Source organism: Myxine glutinosa, chromosome 2 (genome assembly GCF_964187855.1).
Source record: "Myxine glutinosa chromosome 2, kmMyxGlut1.1, whole genome shotgun sequence".
NCBI classification, from domain to species: Eukaryota; Metazoa; Chordata; class Myxini; order Myxiniformes; family Myxinidae; genus Myxine; species Myxine glutinosa.
The window spans coordinates 186,153,141-186,176,149 of NC_136262.1; the positions used below are offsets into that span (position 1 = coordinate 186,153,141).

General features: G+C 43.6%; 1 protein-coding gene across 1 annotated transcript in view; it reads left to right on the forward strand.

Annotated features, from left to right (window-relative positions):
* The window catches only part of LOC137420992 (ras GTPase-activating-like protein IQGAP1), a 305,469-nt gene that overhangs the window by 69,940 nt on the left and 212,520 nt on the right, over positions 1-23,009 (forward strand). The window contains exon 6 of the mRNA XM_068106598.2: positions 10,478-10,545. Within this exon, the coding sequence (XP_067962699.2) occupies positions 10,478-10,545 (68 nt within the window). The remainder of the gene's footprint in view (positions 1-10,477; positions 10,546-23,009) is intronic.

Here is a 23,009-nt window from a genome sequence, read left to right on the forward strand (position 1 = left end):
CGTTCGACAATGAGGAGGGTACAAGGCTTGATTAGTGTCTCCCCAATCGAGTGGGGCTTTTTTCTTCTTTGCAATTTCAAGAGGTTCGTGCTTGCTGGCGACGGTTCGTTTTTTCGCAGGTCTCCACGCTCTCCATCGAAATCGAAGTTAAGTCATTGTTCCAATTTGTATTTTCGTTATAACTGTATTTCTTTTATGGTGTATGTACGTTTATTGTCCCGTCAAAGATTTTCGGTGCAAATCTTTCATACCTGTATTGAAAATCGCGTTAATTCGTGTCGTCTCGAGGTCTTGTACAGTGTACACTGTACAACCTTGAGGCTTTGTTTTTCTCTCAGCGCCTGTCGTTTGTGATCCAATAACTTTCGTTCTCTGTTTTCGCAGTCTTTCCACCCCAAAGCCTACTTCCTTATGTAAATCTCAACTCAAAAAAAAAAAAAAAAAATAAGACTACCTTCTCTGTGCTCATTCGTTTATTCATTCTTATTCGTTCGTTCGTTCTTCGACCACGTGTTTCTCCCCCATTTCCCCAGATAGATTGTCAAATTTCAATTCGTTATTTTACATGTGATATTGTGATATTGATTGTTTGTGATATGATATTGTGATATTGTCCATGTGATATTGTTTGATTATTGTTAGTTTTGGTTTGAATTTCCTGTAACTCGTAATTAATTAATCGTTTTCTGCCCTTGTGTGTGGCCTTGTAGTTGTACCCCCGTCGGTGTTTTGTTAACTTAAGTGTGTTTTGCTTGGCTCTTGGTTTTTTTCCCTTCTACCCCGAACATAATACTGTCTAACGTTCTAATTCCCCACCCCCCCCCCAAAAAAAAACAAAAAAAAAACAAAAACATTTATTTTATTTTCTCCACGTGTACTGTTGTCTCATCCTGTATTTTCTGTCCAGGTGTGCTGTTCGCCCCACCCCCATTATCTCCTTGCCATCCACCGTTTGCCCTGTTCACGTGACTCGTGGTGGTCCCTCTCGGCTCTCCCCCCGTTGGTATTTTTGTGCATATAAGATTGTTCATAGTTCTGTTTAAATATTTTTAAATATGTTTAACCTTTCCCCTTCTGTTTTTTATTCAGTGGTATATTACAACACGCTGTTCTTCTTCCTATTTAAAAGGCTTTTCTCAATTTCCTCTCCAACTCATTCCACTTCAAAAAAAAGAAATTCAATATCTTATACGTCTCCCTCACTACATGGTCTAAATTCACATTCATTCCATCCCTCCTCCATCATCCTGAACCGGATTGCTAACTTGAAAATCACAACAAACCCAATTTGTTATCAATGTTCGTCTTTCATTAATCATCCACTTTCTAAACTCCCCTCTTGCCCCTCCCATCCAAATCCCCCCCCTTGCACCTACACTCCGAAACTTCCCCCTTGCCCCTCCACTCTTAAACTCCCCCCTTGCCCCTCCACTCCTGAACTCCCCCCTTGCCCTTCCCCTCCTAAACTTCCCCTTTGCCCCTCCCCTCCTAATCCCCCCCCTTGCCCCTCCACTCCTGATCTCCCCCCTTTCCCCTTCCCTCCAAAACTCCCCCCTTGCCCCTCCCCTCCTAAACTCCCCCCTCACTCCTCCCCTTCAAAACTCCCCCCCAATCCCTCCCATTCAATTCTCCCCCCATACCATTCCTCTCCAATTCTCTCTCCTCCCCCCTCCTCCTCCAAGCTGCCTCCTCCCCACTTCGTCTCCCTTCTATCTCATACCTCCACCCCCCCAAACCTTCTACTTTCCTCTGCCCCCCCTCAAACAACCCCTCACTTTGCCGCATCCCTTCACCAGCAAACCTTTCATCCTCCTCATCCTTCCCTTTCTTGGAACTCTTCTGCAACATCTGAAACACTATCAACTGCTCTCCCTACCTCCCCCTCTCATCCTTCATCTTACCCTACTCCTCCCCTCCCCTGTCCTGTACCCGATGCTCCCCCTCTCTCTTCATTAACGGTATGGACCTCAAACATCCGGGGCCTTCGCTCAAACCTGACTGATCTCTCCATACAGGTTGCTTCTGACAATCCAGACTTGATCTGCTTAACAGAGACTTTCCTCCTTCAAGATGTCTCTGATTCCTTAATATCTCTTCCTGGTTACTCCCTCCTCCGGTATGATAGACCTGAGCCTCGGCCTGGTGGTGGGGTGGCTATCTTTGTCAAAAACTCTCTTCCTCACTCTCCTTGCACTGCTCTCTTTCCTCCTCACCCGCAGGAGTACCTCTGGTTACGGCTTCCTCTCCGCTCCCACCTTTTGTTCATATGTGTTCTGTATCGCCCCCCAAACAGTGATGACTCCATCTACATTTCAATGTCTGACAACATGGACCAACTTCTATCCACTCATCCCAACTCTCTCTTCCTCATATGTGGTGACTTCAACTGTCATCATGCCACCTGGTTGGGTGTGGGTTCCTCTCTCACTAGTCATGGCACCTCAGCAAAGGACTTCTGTGACTCACTGGGATTGACACAATCTGTCAATTTCCCGACCCGGATCTCAGCCAATGGAGTATCTTCTCTTCTAGACTTGGTTATGACAAACTTCCCTGCTAATGTCTGCTGCTCTTCTTCTGCTCCAATCGGTTCTTCTGATCATGTGCTTGTCAAAGTGGACATCTCTCTGGCCATTCTCAGAGAGCCTCCTCAGCGTCGACGAGTCTGGCATTTCACTCAGGCCGACTGGGACGGTCTTCAAGCAGCCATCAATCGTCTGGATTGGTCTCCCATCTCCACTGCCTCTGACATCAATTCTTCCTGGGAATTCTTCCAAAGCAAACTGATCTCTCTCATGCACAGATTGATCCCATCTCGCCTTCAATTGTCTTACCCTTCCTCCCGTCCATGGTACACTGAATCTTGTGGTGAGGCAGTTGCCCTGAAACAACTTGCCTTTGCCTCTTGGAAGGCTAATCCAACTGAAGGAAATCTCAGTTCCTTCCACCAAGCTCGGAACAAGTGTGTGTCTACCCTAAGGAGTGCCAGGAAGCACTATCTCTCCTCACTCAAGAATGAACTCTCAAACCTGTCTCCTTCCTCCAAATCCTGGTGGCGTCTGGTCAAATCCGTTTCTGGTGTTTGTTCCCCCTCCATCCCCTCCCTTACCTCAAATGGCCACACAGTTGACATCGCACGTGACAAAGCCGAATGCCTCAACTCTGTGTTCGCCTCGAAATCCTTAGTCCCAAACCCATCTCTCTCTGTTCCCACCTTTCCCAGTCGAACCCAAATGCTCCTGGACTCTGTGTCCTTCTCTCCTGACAAGGTGGAGGAGTTTTTGTCAAACCTCGACTCTGATTCTGCAACTGGACCAGACGGCATCAGCCCACGGGTCCTAAAATCCTGCTCTGCCGCTCTATCTCACCCTCTCTCTGTTCTTTTCACCCTATCTTTTGCTCAAGGTCATCTGCCAGCATCCTGGAAATCAGCTAACATTACCGCTTTACACAAAAAAGGTGCAAAAACAGATCCTTGCAACTACAGACCAATCAGCCTGCTCCCAATTATCAGCAAAGTCATGGAATCCATCATTGCTTCGGATATGAAATCTTTCCTCTTCTCCAATGGCTTGATCTCTGATCATCAATTTGGTTTCAGACCAGGTCACTCTACTCTGGACATGCTGCTTCTGCTGTCTCAACAATGGATGGAGGTCCTGAATGCCAAACAGGAAATCAGAGCTGTCTCCCTTGACATATCAAGGGCCTTTGATACGGTCTGGCACCCAGCTCTGCTCACCAAACTCTCCTCCTATGGTATCCATGGAAATCTCCATGCATGGCTTGCGGACTTCCTCTCTGGTCGTAGTCAACGTGTGGCCCTGAATGGATTTCTCTCATCTCCCCTTCCTGTTCAGGCTGGAGTTCCCCAAGGAAGTGTGCTGGGCCCTGTGCTTTTTCTGGTCTTTATCAATGATCTCTCTGACTCTCTGGAAAATCCTCTCTATCTCTTTGCTGATGACTCCACTCTCTGCCGCTCCATTCCTCTTCCCTCAGATAGGCAGTCTGCAGCCTCCTCACTCTCTGAAGACCTGGACAAAATCACAGACTGGTCAAACAAGTGGAACATGTCTTTCAATCCTGCCAAATCTCACTCTCTTACTATGTCTCTCCGAAAAGATCGACTGGACAACCCTCCCATCTACTTTCTCAACAATCCTCTCCAAGAAGTTCTGTCACTCAAGCTTTTGGGTCTCACTATCTGCCATGATCTTTCTTGGGAAAACCACATTTCCAAGCTGGCCTCCAAAGCCAGTCGCCGACTGGGCATCCTCCGTCGTGCGAAGTCCTTCCTCGGCACACCTGAGCTCCTCACCACATACAAGGCTTTCATCCGCAGCTCAATGGAATACTGTTCTCCCCTATGGGCTGGTGCTCCTGCCTCACACCTGGCTCGGCTTCACGCTGTTGAATCCAAAGCTTTCAAAATCATTGGAATCTCCCGCGATGAAGCTATCTCTGAGGGCCTTTCACTCACTCACCGCAGGCAGGTAGGTGGTCTTTCTGTCTTCTACCGACTCCTCTCCGGCCTTGCTCCCCCAGCTCTCTCCGTGCTCTGTCCCCCAAATATTCCTACAGGTCGCACAAGATCTGCCAGCAACCCTCTGATGGTTGAACTGCCGAAATCTCGGCTCTCTGCTCACCTTCACTCTTTCATTCCTCTTTTCTCCCGCCTGTGGAACAAACTCCCACACTCCCTTCAATCCCTCTCCTCCCTCCAGGTCTTTAAAACAGCTGTTCACCACCATCTCTTATCTTCCCCCATCCATAACCTTGATCTTTTCTACCCCCACTAATTCACCCCAGATCCACCTTGTTTGAAATTCCAACTTATTTCCTGGAAATCCTGGCAGGGTCCATATGTTTATACCTCTCCCACCCCCCCCCCCCCCCTTCACATGCCTCCCCCCCTTCACATGCCTCCCCCCTTCACATGCCTCCCCCCCAAAGCCCTCTCCCTCCCACAGATCTCTCGATGTCTCCATGTCTCTCGGTCCCTGCTCTCAAATGTTGTGTTTGTGTCCTTCCCCCTCTCTCCCCATCTTGTCTACCGCTCCCGATGTTATTTGTTTTATGTGTCTGTTTGTCTTTCTGTGTGATTAATTTTCGCTCTTTCACGAGCCTCGATCTTGTATACAAAAAAAAAAAAAAAAAAAAAAAAAAAAGAGAAACTTCATAAGAAGCCTGGACAGTTGCTAAATTTTGTTGTTGAAAAGCTCCTCCCTCATCCAACTTCTGTCGCTTTAAATTTCTTTCATGCCGTTTGAAAAATTCGGGATCCTGCTTTGCATGTTGTGCGTGATTCGTCTCGAGGTGCAACTTCAACTTGGACGGCCTCATGGATTCAGTACTCAAAACCTGTGACACAGCACACATTGTGGTTTCTCTTGGAGGGTACAATCGGTACAATCGTGAATGGACGTGAATCCAAGCTTTATGTATTCGTCAAGATACTTTATTTTTTTACTCCCAGAAGCCATAACGTCAAATCTGCAATAGGAAAATAACAAAACAATATCAAAGTCAAAACAATAGAATTTTTATTTATTTTAATTTTTAGTATGGTTCAAATTACCCCATGGCCCCACGAGAAATACACCATGGCCCCCAGGCCTGGAACCACGGCTTTAGAACCTTTTAGAATTACACTTTAGAACCCTTTAGAATGACTCTTTAGAACCTTTTAGAATTACAATTTAGAACCCTTTCGAATGACCCTTTAAAATTACGCTTTATAATTACCATTTAGAACACTTTCGAATTACCATTTAGAACCCTTTAGAATTACCCTTTGGAATTACCCTTTAGAATTACCCTTTAGAATTACCCTTTAGAATTACCCTTTAGAATTACCCTTTAGAATTACCCTTTAGAATTACCCTTTAGAATTACCCTTTGGAATTACCCATTAGAACCCTTTAGAAATACCCTTTAGAACCCTTTAGAATTACCCTTTAGAACACTTTAGAATTACCATTTAGAACCCTTTAGAATTACCATTTAGAACCCTTTAGAATTACCATTTAGAACCCTTTAGAATTACCCTTTAGAATTACCCTTTAGAATTACCCTTTGGAATTATGCTTTAGAATTACCCTTTGGAATTACCCTTTGGAATTACCCTTTGGAATTACCCTTTAGAATTACCCTTTAGAATTACCCTTTAGAATTACCCTTTAGAATTACCCTTTAGAATTACCCTTTGGAATTACCCATTAGAACCCTTTAGAAATACCGTTTAGAACCCTTTAGAATTACCCTTTAGAACACTTTAGAATTACCATTGAGAATCCCTTAGAATTACCCGTTGGAATTACCCCTTAGAACCCTTTAGAAATAACCTTTTGAACCCTTTAGAATTTCCCTTTCGAATCCTTCAGAATTACCCTTTAGAACACTTTAGCATTTCCCTTTGGAACCCCTTCTTTATACTTTTTGATATTTCTCTCTATTCATTCTAATTCTTGCTTCTTCTTTATTTTTCGCTTTCTTTATATGTTTGTCTTGGGAGAAGTGAGTTCTTGCAGACATTTTTCTGGAAGGTTCACTTCACTTTGCTGCACTTGGATGGGTTTGAGGGTAGAGGAGTAGCAGCTGAAACCAGAATCCTATCCAGGTTCCTCTTGATGACTCCATCTTTGCTCTTTCCTTCTTCTGGTTCCTTCTGATGACTCCAATGCACTATTTGGTTTTCCATTTCATTACAATTGTACCATATCCTGATGCTGTGTGGATTCTGCTTCCCCGCTGATGGATTTCTGGTAGCTTGTAACTACGTTTTGTTGCTGTGTTTTTGCCTGAGGAAGAATTGCTGAAATCTATCTATCAGATTTTTTTTCCCAACATCTTTGTTCCTTTCACATTTCTTTCTACTTTTTTCATATTTCTTTCTATTCATTCTAATTCTTGCTTCTTCCTTATTTCTCTCTTTCTTCTATCTATCTGTCTTGGGAGAAGTGAATTCTTGCAGACATTTTTCTGAAAGGTTCACTTGGCTGCGCTTGGATGGGGTTGAGGGTAAAGGAGTAGCAGCTGAAACCCAAATCCTATCCAGGTTCCTCCTGATGACTCCATCTTTGCTCTTTACTTCTTCTGGTTCCTTCTGATGACTCCAATGCACTATTTGGTTTTCCATTACATTTAGAATTACCCTTTGGAGCCCTTTAGAATTGTCCTCTAGAACCCTTTAGAATTACCCTTGAGAACCCTTTAGAATTATCCTTGAGAACCCTCTAGAATTACCCTTTAGAACCTTTTAGAATTTCCCTTTAGAACCCTTTAGAATCACTCTTTAGAACCCTTTATAATCACTCTTTAGAACCCTTTAGAATCACTCTTTATAACCCTTTAGAATTACCCTTTGGAACGCTCGAGCATTAAACACGTTTGGTTAGAAAGGTTCTTTTTCATTTTTGACAGACGGACGGACATAGCCAAATATTGAAGTGGCTTCACCGCTTGAAAAACCAGACCATGTGAGTGATTACATCATAAATTTATATTTTCCAATATAATTGTTGCGTAGATCACGCTCAATAAATTTCAAACTGATCCGACTAAGCATTGTCTCTATCGAATTATGACCTCATTATTAAGGCACCAATGGCGTCATCATTAACAACACCTATTCCCCATATGGAGTTCTTTAGAATGAGCCACGTTTCAATTTTTTCCATTGAGTGGTTTCAGATACATAGAGATGTAACGTTTTTCCAAGATGGCGTCCATACCACGTGACCTATGACATCAAAATTATGGGAAAAAAAAATTATACAGGCAGACGCACTTCTATGGTATAATTTCGTGTCAATCGGAGCAACGGTTGCCGAGAAAATGAATTTTAAAAATGCATGCATGCGCATACGCTACACGTACGCACTCTACACGTGCGCAACCGAATGCCTAATCCTGCCTTTCGCTTCGCGAGTGCAGGGTAAAAAAACCCGACCCCTTTAGGATTAAATGATAAATGTGATCAATTTTAAGAATCTTGAACATGAGATCCTAAAAAGTCTGAAAAAAGGACGATTGTCAACAGTTTCCGATTCGGTACTGCTGAGACCAAGACCTTTGACAAAGAAGACCTAATGGTGATAACTGAACTCCTTTGTGATTGCACATTTTAATCGACTGATATATTAGGTTGCATGCTCTAGATTGATGTGTCCACTGTGATGGTCTGGCGTTCTCTGCATTTATCGAAAAGGCCTGGAACACTTTTCATCATTTTGCGTGCTGAGAAACTATTAACCTTCATAGGGAGAGGCCTCGGTGCAATCAGCTTTCCTCCCCCGTAGCAACCACATTCCCAGCACTCTTCTCCAGGGTGAAAAAACCCACAATCTCGTACTTGAAAGAGCTATGGCCGTATTAATGAGGGCAATTTGTAGTTACTAAGACTTTGTACTTTCACATTTGGATCAATTTTAAAATTATTTTCTCCATATTCTCATAATAAACGTATGTTGAAAATTTTATGACAAAAGCTCAAATGGTAAAAAAAAGAAGTTATGGCCTGGACAGACACACACACACACACACACACACACACACACACACACACACACACACACACACACACAGACAAGCGATTGCAAATCTCTATCTCCAACTGCACAGGGGGACGCGTTAACGAGAACGGCACACAGTAGAGCGCATTACCTCCGCCAGGCTAAACAGTTTATGTTTTGTATCCCACTGAGGCTGGATCAGCATCTGAACCTAAACCAAAATCTAATCGTGTTGTTCTTATCACCTACCCAATTCATCCACCAAATTTGGCATGATCCATCCACAACTTTTTGAGATATTGTGCTATATATTGTTTTTTGGCCCCATCTCTCATCTAACCCCTGCTCTAGCAGGGAAAATGGCCTTAAAATGCCTGTTGTTGTTGTTGTGTTGTCTCATTTTGGCCCCATCTTTAGTGAATTTGTGAAGAATCACTTAAAAAATTCAGTATGGAGGTCCGGACCCAGATCTAATACCCAGGGCCCACATCTCACCAAAATCTAATAAATTCTTCCTTGTTACACACCCAACCTGTCCACCAAGTTTCATCAGAATCCGTCCGCAACTTTTTGAGATATCCTGCTCACAGACAGACAAACAGGGGTGAATACATAACCACCATCCACATCCGGTGTTTTTGTTATGTTTGTAGTTAGGTTTGTTATGTTTGTCTTTATATGTTTTTGTTAGGTAAAACGAAAAATTATTATGAAAAACTTTTTTATTGATACTAACAATTGGTGAGTTCATAATCACATATAGCTTAACCGATAGTCAACTTAAACACTTGATCTGTCCATAACTTCTTGCAAATAAATATACTTTCTCTGCTCTACCTAATAATTGTTCATTCTGCTGATGATATCCGCCAATCTACTCAAACTTCCCTAACTTCAGTGAAGGGTTTCCAGACATCCATGCAAAGTGGATATCCACTTTTTCGTTGGTAAATTGTTTGCTGTAGAGTTGATCAATGATCTGTTTTTTTTATGACTATGCTATTCCAACTTGCTTTATTATTTGGGCCATCACTTATTAGCAAAAGTGCATAAGGATCAGGCAAGAACTTGTATATTATGTGTCATGTAGTATACTGAAACGCAAAAGAAACTTACCACCTTTGAAACCTTTAAATATCAACAATAACACTGCGTGTAGTAAATGTGTGAACTTATTTGTGGACAATAGTGTCCTCACTGTCAGACAAAACGGTCACGGATGGTCACTTGAAATGGTCACTTCATAGCACAGCTGTTGAACAGCCGTTTTGACTGTCAGTGATTAGCCAAGGGGTACGGGATGATTTTAATGAGCTGCACATGATGTCTTGATATTGGCTTTAAAAAGGCCAGTGCAAAATGGGCATTTCAATCAACATGCCACGATTGTCAAGGGATCAACGGCAGCATGCCCAGGGCACGCTGCCGTTGATCCCTTGACAATCGTGGCATGTTGATTGAAATGCCCATTTTGCACTGGCCTTTTTAAAGCCAATATCAAGACATCACGTGCAGCTCATTAAAATCATCCCGTACCCCTTGGCTAATCACTGACAGTCAAAATGGCTGTTCAACAGCTGTGCTATGAAGTGACCATTGAAGGTTCAAGTGACCATCCGTGACCGTTTTGTCTGACAGTGAGGACACTATTGTCCACAAATAAGTTCACACATTTACTACACGCAGTGTTATTGTTGATATTTAAAGGTTTCAAAGGTGGTAAGTTTCTTTTGCATTTCAGTATATATTTATAAGGACATTAGTAGAGAATGGACACATCAACACAGCATGTGGGTTTTCAATTGGAATCTCAGCATAATAATGTAATATATGTACTTCGATGGGAGCACCAAACAGTGATGGTTCTGTAAGGTATTTTTGTGGGGATGTGGGTGCGGGTGGGGACTTCTTTTTTTTTGTGTGTATATCTTTTAATACCCTTTTCGCATTGTTTTTATTGGCAGCTTGTACCTGTTCAAGCTTGGTCGTGCAACACAAATGCAAAACTTGTTTGGTAAAGTCACTTTCACAGGTAAGCACCAGCCTGGCTAAGCAACAACAAATCTCTCCATGGTAGCACAGAAATAGGGTGGCCCAAAAGTTATTTTACTGAGATAAAGTATAACTGATGAGGAATTATTTTTCATCCTTTCTCATGTGTCATGACATTTTGACGAAGGTGTTGTAGTTTTTCTTTAAAATATACGTAAACAAGGTTTGTGAAGGTGTATCTCGTCGTTGCCATAGGTACAATTATTTTGATGAAATGAAACTTAATAATTTTGTTAAACTGCCTTTTGTGCCACCCTGGAGAAGTTCTCAATTTGCACTTGTTTGTAATTTTGAACAATTGTTGCTTTTTCCACTTCCTTGCGATGGCAAGTCAGAGCAGAAAACAAGAATGAACTGTCCTAAAAGTAGTAAGCTCTGCCTTAAATTAACTTTCGCACAGGACGTTGAACATAAAATGAACCGGAACAGTGAATAAATAAGCACAAAATTTCCTTTTTTAAATTCTGTCAAAAAAATTCTCTGCATGTGATATAATATGATGTTTACAATAATTTTTTTTATTAAAGTGTCTCAGCTCAAGCAGGAGCCAAACGACAAAAGGCAGCAGGTCCATATTCTGCCAGAGATAAGTTGGGTTGCGGGAGGGTGGTGGGGCAATGGACAAGGAGGGATGGAAGAATATCACGAAAAAGGAGTAAAAATGTCCCAGAGAGGAACAGAATGGGAAAGAATCCGTGCATGTAGAAGAGATCTTGAATGTGCATGAGGTGGTAATCGGCAGTGCATTTGAAGGATTGAATTGAGAAGGTCATGCCGTATGTTGGCTGTGGGCGTAGGGTAAACCAGTGAGCCATGTGTGGAGATTTTGTAGAACAAGGTGGGATGCCAGACTGTATTGAATGCTCGAGATATGTCTAAAAAGACTGCCCTGATCGCATGTCTGATATTGAGAGCCTCAGTTCATTGTTGGGAGAGCAGAAGCAGCATGTCCAAGGTAGAGTGACCTGATATGAATCTGAATTTATGATATGGGATCAGGCCATTGGAGAAAGGAAGGATTTGACGTCAACTGTGATTATGCCATGAAAGCTCGCACAGACAAGATTGACATATCGACAATAGGGAATAACTTTTGTCAAGTAAACGATGCAAAGATGATGTACTTTGGCCAATTTGACTAAAGCCAAATGAACTTAGAAAATGTGCAAAGTGTGTAAAATGAGCCTTTGAAATTCTGAATGTTACACCAAACTTTGCTGAAAAAAACAGCTTTCAAAAATAAAATTAGACAACTGCAGTAAAATCACGTTCAACCTGATGGTTGAAAATAAAAATTGAAAAAAAAAAACTTTAAATTTTCGAAATCCTGAAATGTTTTAACCCTCACCCACCCTCCACCACCAAAGGCAAGAAAATGTACCAGAGTATGTAAAATTAAGCCTATAGTTTCAAAATTTCATGGGGAGGGGCATGTCCCAGGGTACCGTAGCAGTCATGCCTATGGCGCATGTAGTAGTGAATGTAACTTTTCAACAACTTGCCCACCCTCCCCTCACTTTTGATGATGTTCCTACGCCCCTGTCATCACATCACGAGATGCATTGGAAAGGGGGAAACAGTCCACATAGTCTTTCTCAACTTTACAAAGAATATTTACATAGTACTGCATTAGAGACGTCTCACCAAACTACAAGCACACAGCATTTGAGGATTCGTTCTCACATGGCTAAGACACATCCTTACCTGAACTAGATGGTATTCATAGAATACTTACCCTGCACAGTCAACTTGTTGCGAGCTGTAGGAGAATGTGTTAAGACTCAGGAGACTCCAATATGACCGAAACAGCTTTATAAAGTAAGGATTTATTATAATTAATGTCACTTGTTTCAAAATAATATGGAACTATAATAACTAAACGAATTCAAGTCGATGGTTCTTCTTCGTTGGCCGGTCCTCTCTCAGCGCTGTTCACAGGGTTCCGTTCCGTTCCGTAGGTCAAAGCTTCTGGTGACAAGTCTCTCGAGTCCAGGAAATGGTCACGCTTTTATGGGCACAGCAGTTTTAATCCTCCCTGCGCTAATGTTAATCCCTTCTCCGCAAATGTTACTCAGTCATCCCCGCTCGCCTCACCGGCACCAGCTCGCTCCCCCCTGCTGGGAATTCCTTCACCCTATATTTTGCATCCCGATGTCAAAAACAATAGTAAGGGCTTAGGAATGTGTGTTAGTCCGGGGCCGTGACAAGGTGAACAAAAGGACTCCCAGGTTCCATGTTCCGAGGTACATTCCTGACATTCTTACGAACCACCTGCGACTACCTGCTCCGTTACCAGTCCCAACCAATGAGTTACACTTCCACAGAGCCAACTCTTCTGTTTTTGAACTTTTTTTTCTTCTTTGATCCAATATGGCTGCCAGACCACGTGAGCGATGACATCATAAATTTATATCCTCCCCCCAAGCCCTCTCCCTCCCACACATCTCCCTGCTCTTAAATGTTGTGTGCTCTCAAGTGTTTGTCTGCTTCCCCTTCTCTTGTCTTCCGCTCCCTATTTTTATATATTTTGTTTGTCTGGTTGATTTGTTTGTGAAGTAAATGTCAGCTCTTTCACGAGCCTCGATTCAGTATACATAAAAAAAAATTAAAAAAAATTGTTGCATAGACCACACTCAATACATTTCAAACTGATCAGACTAAGCATTGTCCCTGTCGAATTATGACGACATAATTATGGCACCAATGACGTCATCGTTAACGACACCCATTCCCCATATGGAGTTCTTTACAATGAGCCATATTAAAATTTTCTCCATGCAGTGGTTTTGGAGATATAGAGGTGTAACATTTTTTGGTTTTTCCAAGATGGCGCCTGTACCACATGACCTAAGACGTCATGATTATCATTAAAATATTCTGCATGAGGAGGCGTTCCTATGGTGAAAATTTCGTGCCCATTGGACTAACGGTTGCAGAGGAATTATTGTTTTATTCATTCTGATCATATCAAGCGTTGTACTTGTCGAATTATGACGTCATAATTAAGGCACTGGTGACATCACCATCAACATATCTTATTCCCCATGGTGAGTACTTGACAATGAGCCATGTTTCAATTTTTTCCATTGAGCGGTTTGGGAGATATAGAGGTGTAACTTTTTTCCAAGATGGCGTCCGGTGCCGAGAACTTGCCGAGAACCACATCAATGTGGGGTTCATGGTGCTGATAACCACGTCAATGTGCGGTTCATGGTGCCGAGAATCACGTCAATGTGGGGTTCATGGTGCCGAGAACCCCTCAATGTGGGGTTCATGGTGCTGAGAACCAGTCAATGTGGAGTTCATAGTGCCGAGAACCACCTCAATGTGGGGATGATGGTGCTGAGAACCAGTCAATGTGGGGTTGATGGTGCTGAGAACCAGTCAATGTGGGGTTCATGGTGCTGAGAGCTAGTCAATGTGGTGTTCTTGGTGCTGAGAGCCAGTCAATGTGGTGTTCATGGTGCCGAGAACCCTTCAATGTGGGGTTCATGGTGCCGATAACCACGTCAATGTGGGGTTCATGGTGCCGAGAACCACGTCAATGTGGGGTTCATGGTGCCGAGAACCAGTCAATGTGGGGTTCATGGTGCCGAGAACCATGTCAATGTGGGGCTCATGGTGCCAAGAACCATGTCAATGTGGGGTTCATGGTGCCGAGAACCACGTCAATGTGGGGTTCATGGTGCTGAGAACCACGTCAATGTGGGGTTCATGGTGCCAAAAACCCCTCAATGTGGGGTTGATGGTGCTGAGAACCAGTCAATGTGGGGTTGATGGTGCTGAGAACCAGTCAATGTGGGGTTCAAGGTGCTGAGAACCACGTCAATGTGGGGTTCATGGTGCCGAGAACCCCTCAATGTGGGGTTCATGGTGCTGAGAACCACCTCAATGTGGGGATGATGGTACTGAGAACCAGTCAATGTGGGGTTACTGGTTCTGAGAACCAGTCAATGTGGGGTTCATGGTGCCGCGAGAGCCAGTCAATGTGGGGTTCATGGTGCCGAGAGGCAGTCAATGTGGGGTTCATGGTGCCGAGAACCCCTCAATGTGGGGTTCATGGTGCTGATGACCACGTCAATGTGGGGTTCATGGTGCTGATAACTATGTCAATGTGGGGTTCATGGTGCCGAGAACCACGTGAATGTGGGGTTCATGGTGCCGAGAACCACGTCGATGTGGGGTTCATGGTGCCGAGAACCACGTCGATGTGGGGTTCATGGTGCCGAGAACCACGTCAATGTGGGGTTAATGGTGCCGAGAACCCCTCAATGTAGGGTTCATGGTGCTGATAACAACGTCAATGTGGGGTTCATGGTGCCAAGAACCACGTCAATGTGAGGTTCATGGTGCCGAGAACCACGTCGATGTGGGGTTCATGGTGCCGAGAACCACGTCAATGTGGGGTTCATGGTGCTGAGAACCAGTCAATGTGGGGTTCATGGTGCCGAGAACCACGTCGATGTGGGGTTCATTGTGCCGAGAACCACGTCAATGTGGGGTTCATGGTGCCGAGAACCACGTCGATGTGGGGTTCATGGTGCCGAGAACCACGTCAATGTGGGGTTCATGGTGCCGAGAACCACGTCAATGTGGGGTTCATGGTGCTGAGAACCAGTCAATGTGGGGTTCATGGTGCCGAGATTCGGAGCACCTCCATGAGGTTTCATTTTTCTGTTTTTATTTTAATGAATGTTTGGGGGGGGGGGCGGGGCAAGAGGAGGGGAGGGGGGGAGAGGTAAGGCCCATGGGAAGGATGAGGGAAATCCTGTCTATACTCCCAGGTCTCTACTACTACACGAGCCTGAGAGGGGGCGGACCGTTCACAACCTCACATGGAAACAAACAGAACAAGAGACAACGAGGTCGTGACCGTTCACTACCCGAATAAAGCGATTGAATTGCGCGCTTTATATGCCGGAGAGGCGGACCTCGTAGAGGACATGCCCTTCTGTTCCATCCCAACATTTGTGCTTTCTTTCCCTCTCTGTACCGTCTCCATCCCTCCGTTCAGCGTCACATCGAGCTCACTCGAGTTTCTCTCATTGCGGATTTATTTGAGTAATTCTCCAAAAGGAAATATTCGAATAACTTTCCTTTCATCATCTTCAAACAGCCTCAAAAGTTGTTAAAATCACAACTCAAATCAGCCATTTAACACTTCGAAGGTATTCTGACCTCGTTCCTTCCTCTCAATTAAACCACCTCTATTTGCTCCTTTTAAAGGACGACACAACTCAGTTATGCAATTAATTGGACGTTCATAACTTTCACAAGTTAATCGATTTCGACTTATTACAAACACAACTGGGCGAGGGGCGTGGCTTAACGATTTCAACGCAGTCAGCGAGGGGCGTGGCTTAACGGTTTCCAGGCAGTCCACGCGAAGCGAGGGGCGTGGCTTAACGATTTCAACGCAGTCAGCGAGGGGCGTGGCTTTGCCGTTTCTAGGCAGCCTACGCGTCCTTAACAACAACCAAGCTTTGGAACATCATGTATTTATCATTAGGAATGAGCTTGGTATCGCTCGTCAAGCCAGCCGTCCCTTATAAACCGTTTCTTTGGAATGCTTGCTTGAGTGTTTGAAATCGGGGGAGCCACTTGGCGAGAGCTTTGCAAGCTTATTGATTAATGGAACACTTTTGCAGACCTGTGGGAGGGTCGCAGCTCGCAGAGCCTTTCAAATCCTTAATCTATAAACTACTTTCGATTAGGATGGAAACTGCAGAAACTAGAACGACACTCAGTCGAGAGCGTACCTCCACCTGGTTGGCCATATCACTCAATGGTGAAGAATCACTTAAAATATTCTACTAGCCGGATCCGGATCCAGATCTTCACCAAAATCTAATCGAATCGTCCTTGTTAGACACCCAACCAGTCCACCAAGTTTTGTCAAAATCCGTCCATAACCTTTTGAGATATCCTGCTATTTATCGTTTTTGGCCCTATCTCCCAATGGTGAAGAATCACTTTTAAATTCTAGTAGCCGGATCCGGATCTTCACCAAAATCTAATCATTTCGTCCTTGTCACATCCGCTACATCTCTGCCAAATTTCGTCCGAATCCATCCATAACTTTTTTTTGAGATATTTTGTTCACAGAACAGATCGGGGTGAAACAGATAGGGGTGAAAACATAACCTCCGTTCACCTTTGGTGGCGCAGGTAAAAATGTTCTCATCTCTCAAACGAATGCACACTGAAAGGAAATGGCATGATTCACATCTGTAAACTGCCATTTAGGAGGGTAGGTGGTGGCACCTATCATGGCCACTGTTGTGCTCTCCAGTTTCAAAAAACATGAATGCGTGGAATTACCTGCTGCATGGCACCCCCTCCCTCCCCTATTAATATGCCATATTTTTATTGAGGTTAATGTCGTGAGCAAAAGGACACTCGGCCCTGACTGAAAGCATTCATCTTTATTGCAGTTTATATCTGTAGAGAAAACTATTATATTTATACATTTGGTGGAAAATGGTAATACTTCGATTAAGGCCTAATACGCCATGTATGTTCATGTAGGTGGGGAATTCTTACCTGTTTTAAGGTGTGTTGAGGGAAAGGGGACTTTAGCACTGCAGCTAGCCAGGCTCGGAAGAGGGGGTGGGGTTTGTCTGATTTAGGGAGAGCGAGAGGTAAATGCATCCTGTATTTTTCCCCTCTGTGGAACCACACTGCTGAATCGTGCAGTATAGGGTGACACGGAACACACCCTCTCACACCTACAGAGGGAGATAAACTCCTCCTCCGCTGTCCACAACTGAAACACTCATGGACCCTCAGGGCAGGAATTCCTAAGGCCTGATTGCTAGATTCACTCGGGGCGGCAACTTTTGGGGACCCTAAGGGTGGGGATTCCAGAGGGCCATGTACTGTGATTGGTGGAATCACTGGGGTCTCATTGGAGCAACTCCTGGCGGCAGAGACCATTGTGCTCTGTGATTGTTGAGCTTCGGAAGGCTGAGACTTGACACAATTGGGTTGGGTGTAAAACCCTGACCCCAACAGTAAACATGCTGAGTCTCTATCTCAATTAGTCCTCTATCGAATTGAGTCTGATGCTCGCTCTCTTGGACCAGCTCACAATCTCAAGCTTGGATCCACTAGCACCCTGGCCACCACTCCACTTCTAGCAACTGGCTCACTCTGACTCTGGCCCACGCTCTGCCCACACTCTGACTCTCACTCTTCCCTTGGTGATGACGCAGCATTGTGCATGTTCTGAAGAGCACAAAGCTGGAGCTCGTCAGCCTCATGCTCTTCAGATTGTGCCTTTCCCTCTATCTTGCCTAGTTATTGATTGTGTGTGTGTGTGTGTGTGTGTGTGTGTGTGTGTGTGTGTGTGTGTGTGTGTGTGTGTGTGTGTGTGTTTGTGGAGCCGAAGGGGAAAATAAGGCGGTTGTCTTGTGTTTTTGTGTGTGTATGTGTGTGTGTGTGTGTTTGTGTGTGTGTGGAGCAGAAGGGGAAAATAAGGTGATTGTTGTGTTTTTGTGTTCGGTATTCGTGTTTACCATATCTTGCACAGGTAATTTATTTATATTTTAAGCATCGACTTGTCTTGTATTACCACCATTTTGTCACGCCAACAATCGGATTCATTGGGGGTTCGAGGAGGGTTAAATTCATTGAAATCCTGTTATTTTGACTGTTATGGTAAAAAAAATTGTGTGATTCCATTCTGTTGGGAAGAACTTAACTGATCTTCCTTTTCCCCAAAAGTAAAACCATTGGAAACTGATAGTTTTGAATGATGATTTCCTTTCTTACTTTGTGCTCTCGAAGCAAAAAATGGGGTTAAGCAATTGGTAGTGTACGTACGTACGTACATACATACAGTGCATACGCATGTCATATGTGTGTGTCTGGATTTTATAACTTCATTTTCTCAGCAACCGTTGGTCAAATTGAGATGAGATTTTCACCATGGTATGTGTCTACTCATGGACAATTTTTTAGTGATAATTATGACATCATAGGTCACGTGATACTGGCACCATGTTGTTTAAATTCCTTTATTCATTTTATCAGCAACTGTTGGTGCGATTGACACATTTTCATGATAGTATGTGTCGACTCATGTAAAAAATTTAGTGATAATTATGACGTCATATGTCACTTGGGACGAGCGCCATCTTGGAAAAACCGAAAAACTTTGGACCTCCACATCTCTGAAACCGCTCCATGGAAAAATTTAAATATGGCTCACTGCAAAGAACTGCAGATGAGGATTAAGTGTTAATGATGATGTCATTGGTGCCTTCATTATGATGTCATAATTAGACAAGTACAACACTTAGTTGATCAGTTTGAAATTTATTGAGCATGATCTACGCAAAAATTATATTGGAGAATAAAATTTATGATGTAATCGGTCACGTGGTCTGGCAGCCATATTGGATGAAAATCCCTTAAAAACAGAAGACTTGGCTGGCACCAAGTTGACTGTGTGGGGAAAGTATTCCACGAATACTATCTAGTTTTTTTTGTATTAATGACGCTCAACAAAACTTAAATGTAATTTTTTTCTTTTCAATATGAATAATATAGGCATTGATGGTTCAACACAGTGCTCTACCACAATAAAATTAACACTCCTGGCTGTAAACAAACTACTTTAACAATCTGTGGCATCAACACAATCAAATGTGTGAGATATATATATATATACAGTCACGTGAAAAAGTAAGTACACCCCATGTAAAGTTTTGAGTTTTTCAACATATTTAAACATACAGCTATTTGGTCTTCATTTCAACAATATTGATAGATAAAGGTGATATAATATAACAAATATCATGAAACATTTACATTTTGTAGTCCATTGTATAATTTAAATAAACATAAATGCAAATTTCGCATGTGGAAAAAGTAAGTACACCCCGACATTTATCACTACTTCAAATACCTAAAATTAGAATCAGGTGCACCAGCTCAGGTTCAAATGATTTGAACATCGTTGGAGAGGATCTTGGAGGAACCTGTCTTATTTATACCTCAGACATTTAGTTTGGTTTGCTCTTTGTTGTTGAAGTGTGCGGCGTCACCATGCCTAGATCAAAAGAGCTCTCTGAGGCCTTCAGAAAGAAGGTTATAGATGCCTACGAGTCTGGGAAGGGATTTAAAAAGATCTCCAAACAATTTGAAATCAATCATTCGACTGTCCGGAAGATCATCTACAAGTGGAGAAGATTCCAAACAACTGCCAACTTGTTCAGGCCATGCCGCCCCAGCAAGTTCAGCCCGAGAGCAGACCGCAAGATGCTGAAAGATGTCTCTAAGAACCCCAGAATGTCATCACGGGACCTACAGGTAGCTCTTGCCACTGTTGATGTCAAAGTGCACGAGTCTACCATTAGAAAGAGGCTGCACAAATTTGATCTACATGGGAGGTGTGCCAGGAGGAAACCTTTGCTGTCCAGAAAGAACATCAGGGCAAGACTAAAGTTTGCCAATGAACACCGAGGCAAAGACCAGCACTTCTGGAACAATGTTCCCTGGACAGATGAGTCAAAGGTAGAGCTATTTGACCACAGTACCAGAAGACATGTTTGGCGAAAACCAAAGACAGCATTTGACCACAAGAACCTGATACCAACTGTAAAGCATGGTGGTGGAAATATTATGGTTTGGGGCAGCTGTGCTGCATCAGGGCCTGGGCAGCTCACCATCATAGAATCCACTATGAATTCTTCATTGTACCAGAGGGTGCTTGAGGATAATGTGAGGCCATCTGTCGGAGTGTTGAAGCTCAACCAAAGGTGGACCTTGCAACATGACAATGACCCTAAACATACCAGTAAATCCACCAAGGAATGGCTGAAAAGAAAGAAATGGAGGGTTCTGGAATGGCCAAGTCAAAGCCCAGATCTAAATCCCATCGAGATGTTGTGGATGTGAAACGAGCTGTGCATGCAAGAAACCCCTCAAACATCGCACAGCTGAAGGAATTCTGCATGGAGGAGTGGGCAAAAATTTCTTCCAGTCAATGTCAGAGACTGGTAGACAGTTATAAGAAACGCCTACTTGAGGTTGTTTCTGCCAAAGGGAGCAATACCACCTATTAGAACCAAGGGTGTACTTACTTTTTCCACATGCGAAATTTGCATTTGTTTATTTAAATTATACAATGGACTACAAAATGTAAATGTTTCATGATATTTGTGATATTATATCACCTTTATCTATCAATATTGTTGAAATGAAGATCAAATATCTGTATGTTGAAATATGTTGAAAAACTCAAAACTTTACATGGGGTGTACTTACTTTTTCACGTGACTGTATATACAGTGCATTCAGAAAGTATTCAGACCCGTTCACTTTTTTCACATTTTGTTATGTTGCAGCCTTATGCTGAAATCGTTTAAATTCATTTTTTCCCTCATCAATCTACACTCAATACCCCATAATGACAAAGAGAAAACAGGATTTTAGAAAGTTTTGCAAATTTATTAAAAAGAAAAAACTGAAATATCACATTGACATAAGTATTCAGACCCTTTGCTGTGACACTTGAAATTTTCCTCAGGTGCCTCCCATTTCTCTTGATCATCTTTGAGACGTTTCTACACCTTGATTGGAGTCTACCTGTGGTAAATTCAATTGATTGGACATGATTTGGAAAGGCACACACCTGTCTATATAAGGTCTCGCAGCTGACAATGCATATCAGAGCAAAAACCAAGCCATGAGGTCGAAGGAACTGCCTGCAGAGCACAGAGACAGGATTGTGTCGAGGCCCAGATCCGGGGAAGCCTACAAAAAAACTCTGCTGCATTGAAGGTTCCCAAGAGCACAGTGGCCTCCATAATTATTAAATGGAAGAAGTTTGGAACAACCAGGACTCTTCCTGGAGCTGGCCGCCCGGCCAAACTGAGCAATCGGGGGAGAAGGGCCTTGGTAAGAGAGGTGACCAAGAACCCAATGGTCACTCTGGCTGAGCTCCAGAGATCCTGTGTGGAGATGGGAGAAACTTCCAGAAGGACAACCATCACTGCAACACTCCACCGATCTGGGCTTTATGGCAGAGTGGCCAGACGGAAGTCAAACAGTTCAATCTTGTTTTCATCACACCACAGAAACTTGTTTCTCACAGTCTAAGAGTCCTTTATGTGCTCTTTTTGCAAACTCCAAGCGGGCTTTCATGTGTCTTTCACTGAGAAGAGGCTTCCGTCTCAGTAACTTCAGTAAATCAGGAAGGGTATCCGGCCATAAAAAAAAACATTGCTTCAAAAGGGGAACCATGATGATAGTCATGGTTTCCGCAAGACTAACCCCCGCTCTAGCAGGGAAAATGGCTTCAAAAGGGATTTTTTTTTTTAGTATGTGTTATGGCTTTGTTGAAGATGATGTGCAACTCATCATGTCACCTCCCTGTCATTAGATCTGGCCCTTGGTGCACATGAACATTAAGGTCGAGCTAAATTACGTGCAATCTTCCGGCAATAATTAAAATAGGTAGTGCTCATCTCATGGTGGGTTCGCGTTTGGGTGATTGATGGCTTGAATACCCCAAGCCAAATTGATTCCCGACTTGCAGGGCAGTCCTTAATCACCATTCCCCGTCTCCATCCCACAGCCACCTTGCTCGGACATGTCATCAATATCCCATCAATATCCCAGCAGACGCACCTAATTGCATCTGCTGGGCTTAGCTGCAGGCTGCTACCCAGTCCCCGCTCTGTTTTGGGGTGTCGAAGATGAGAGGGAATCGCAACCTGCGACAGGTTGTCTGTGATTGGTTCTCACAGCATGATCCGTCTACGGTCTATGTTTGTCACTTGTGTGATACTGAGAAAGATTACGTTAATAGCTGGTCCATGTGGATGTTGTGGACTCCACTACCATGTGAATGGCAAGAGACTATTATTGGTTGACACACAGTGCATATGCAATATGTAGATGACTGCGCACAATTGCGGAACTTTGGCCCTATGGATACCCGGAAGTGGCTGCTCTCCATGGGCTGTTTTTATTATTTTATTTTTGTATACAGTGTCATGGAGTAGTAGTGAGACCACTCATGGAGTAGTGAGGCCACTGAACAGATCATGATGCAATTGAACAAAGAGAACAATAGAGGCAGTGGGGCGTGGGGGAGGGGGGGGCACCAACAGCAGGGTTGGAGGACAAAATAGAGGGAGACTTGGATAAATAATGGTTGTGTGGAGGAATGAAGGGTTGAGGGGGAGGACGCATGTGATGGAATACAGAAGCAAACTCTCAGGAATGAAAAATTGCAAATTTGGAAGGACACCAAAATTTCCAGTTTTTGGAAGCCTTGAGGTGTTGGGGATAACAATGATAGAAAAGATCACGGTTTTGGATGGGGAGAGGGTGGGGTGATTTGATATGGTAGTGAACAGCTGTCTTGAAGACTTGTGTTACGTGCTCCTCCCCGACCCCTGGTCGCGATGTACCTCCGAGTCCCGAGAGGAG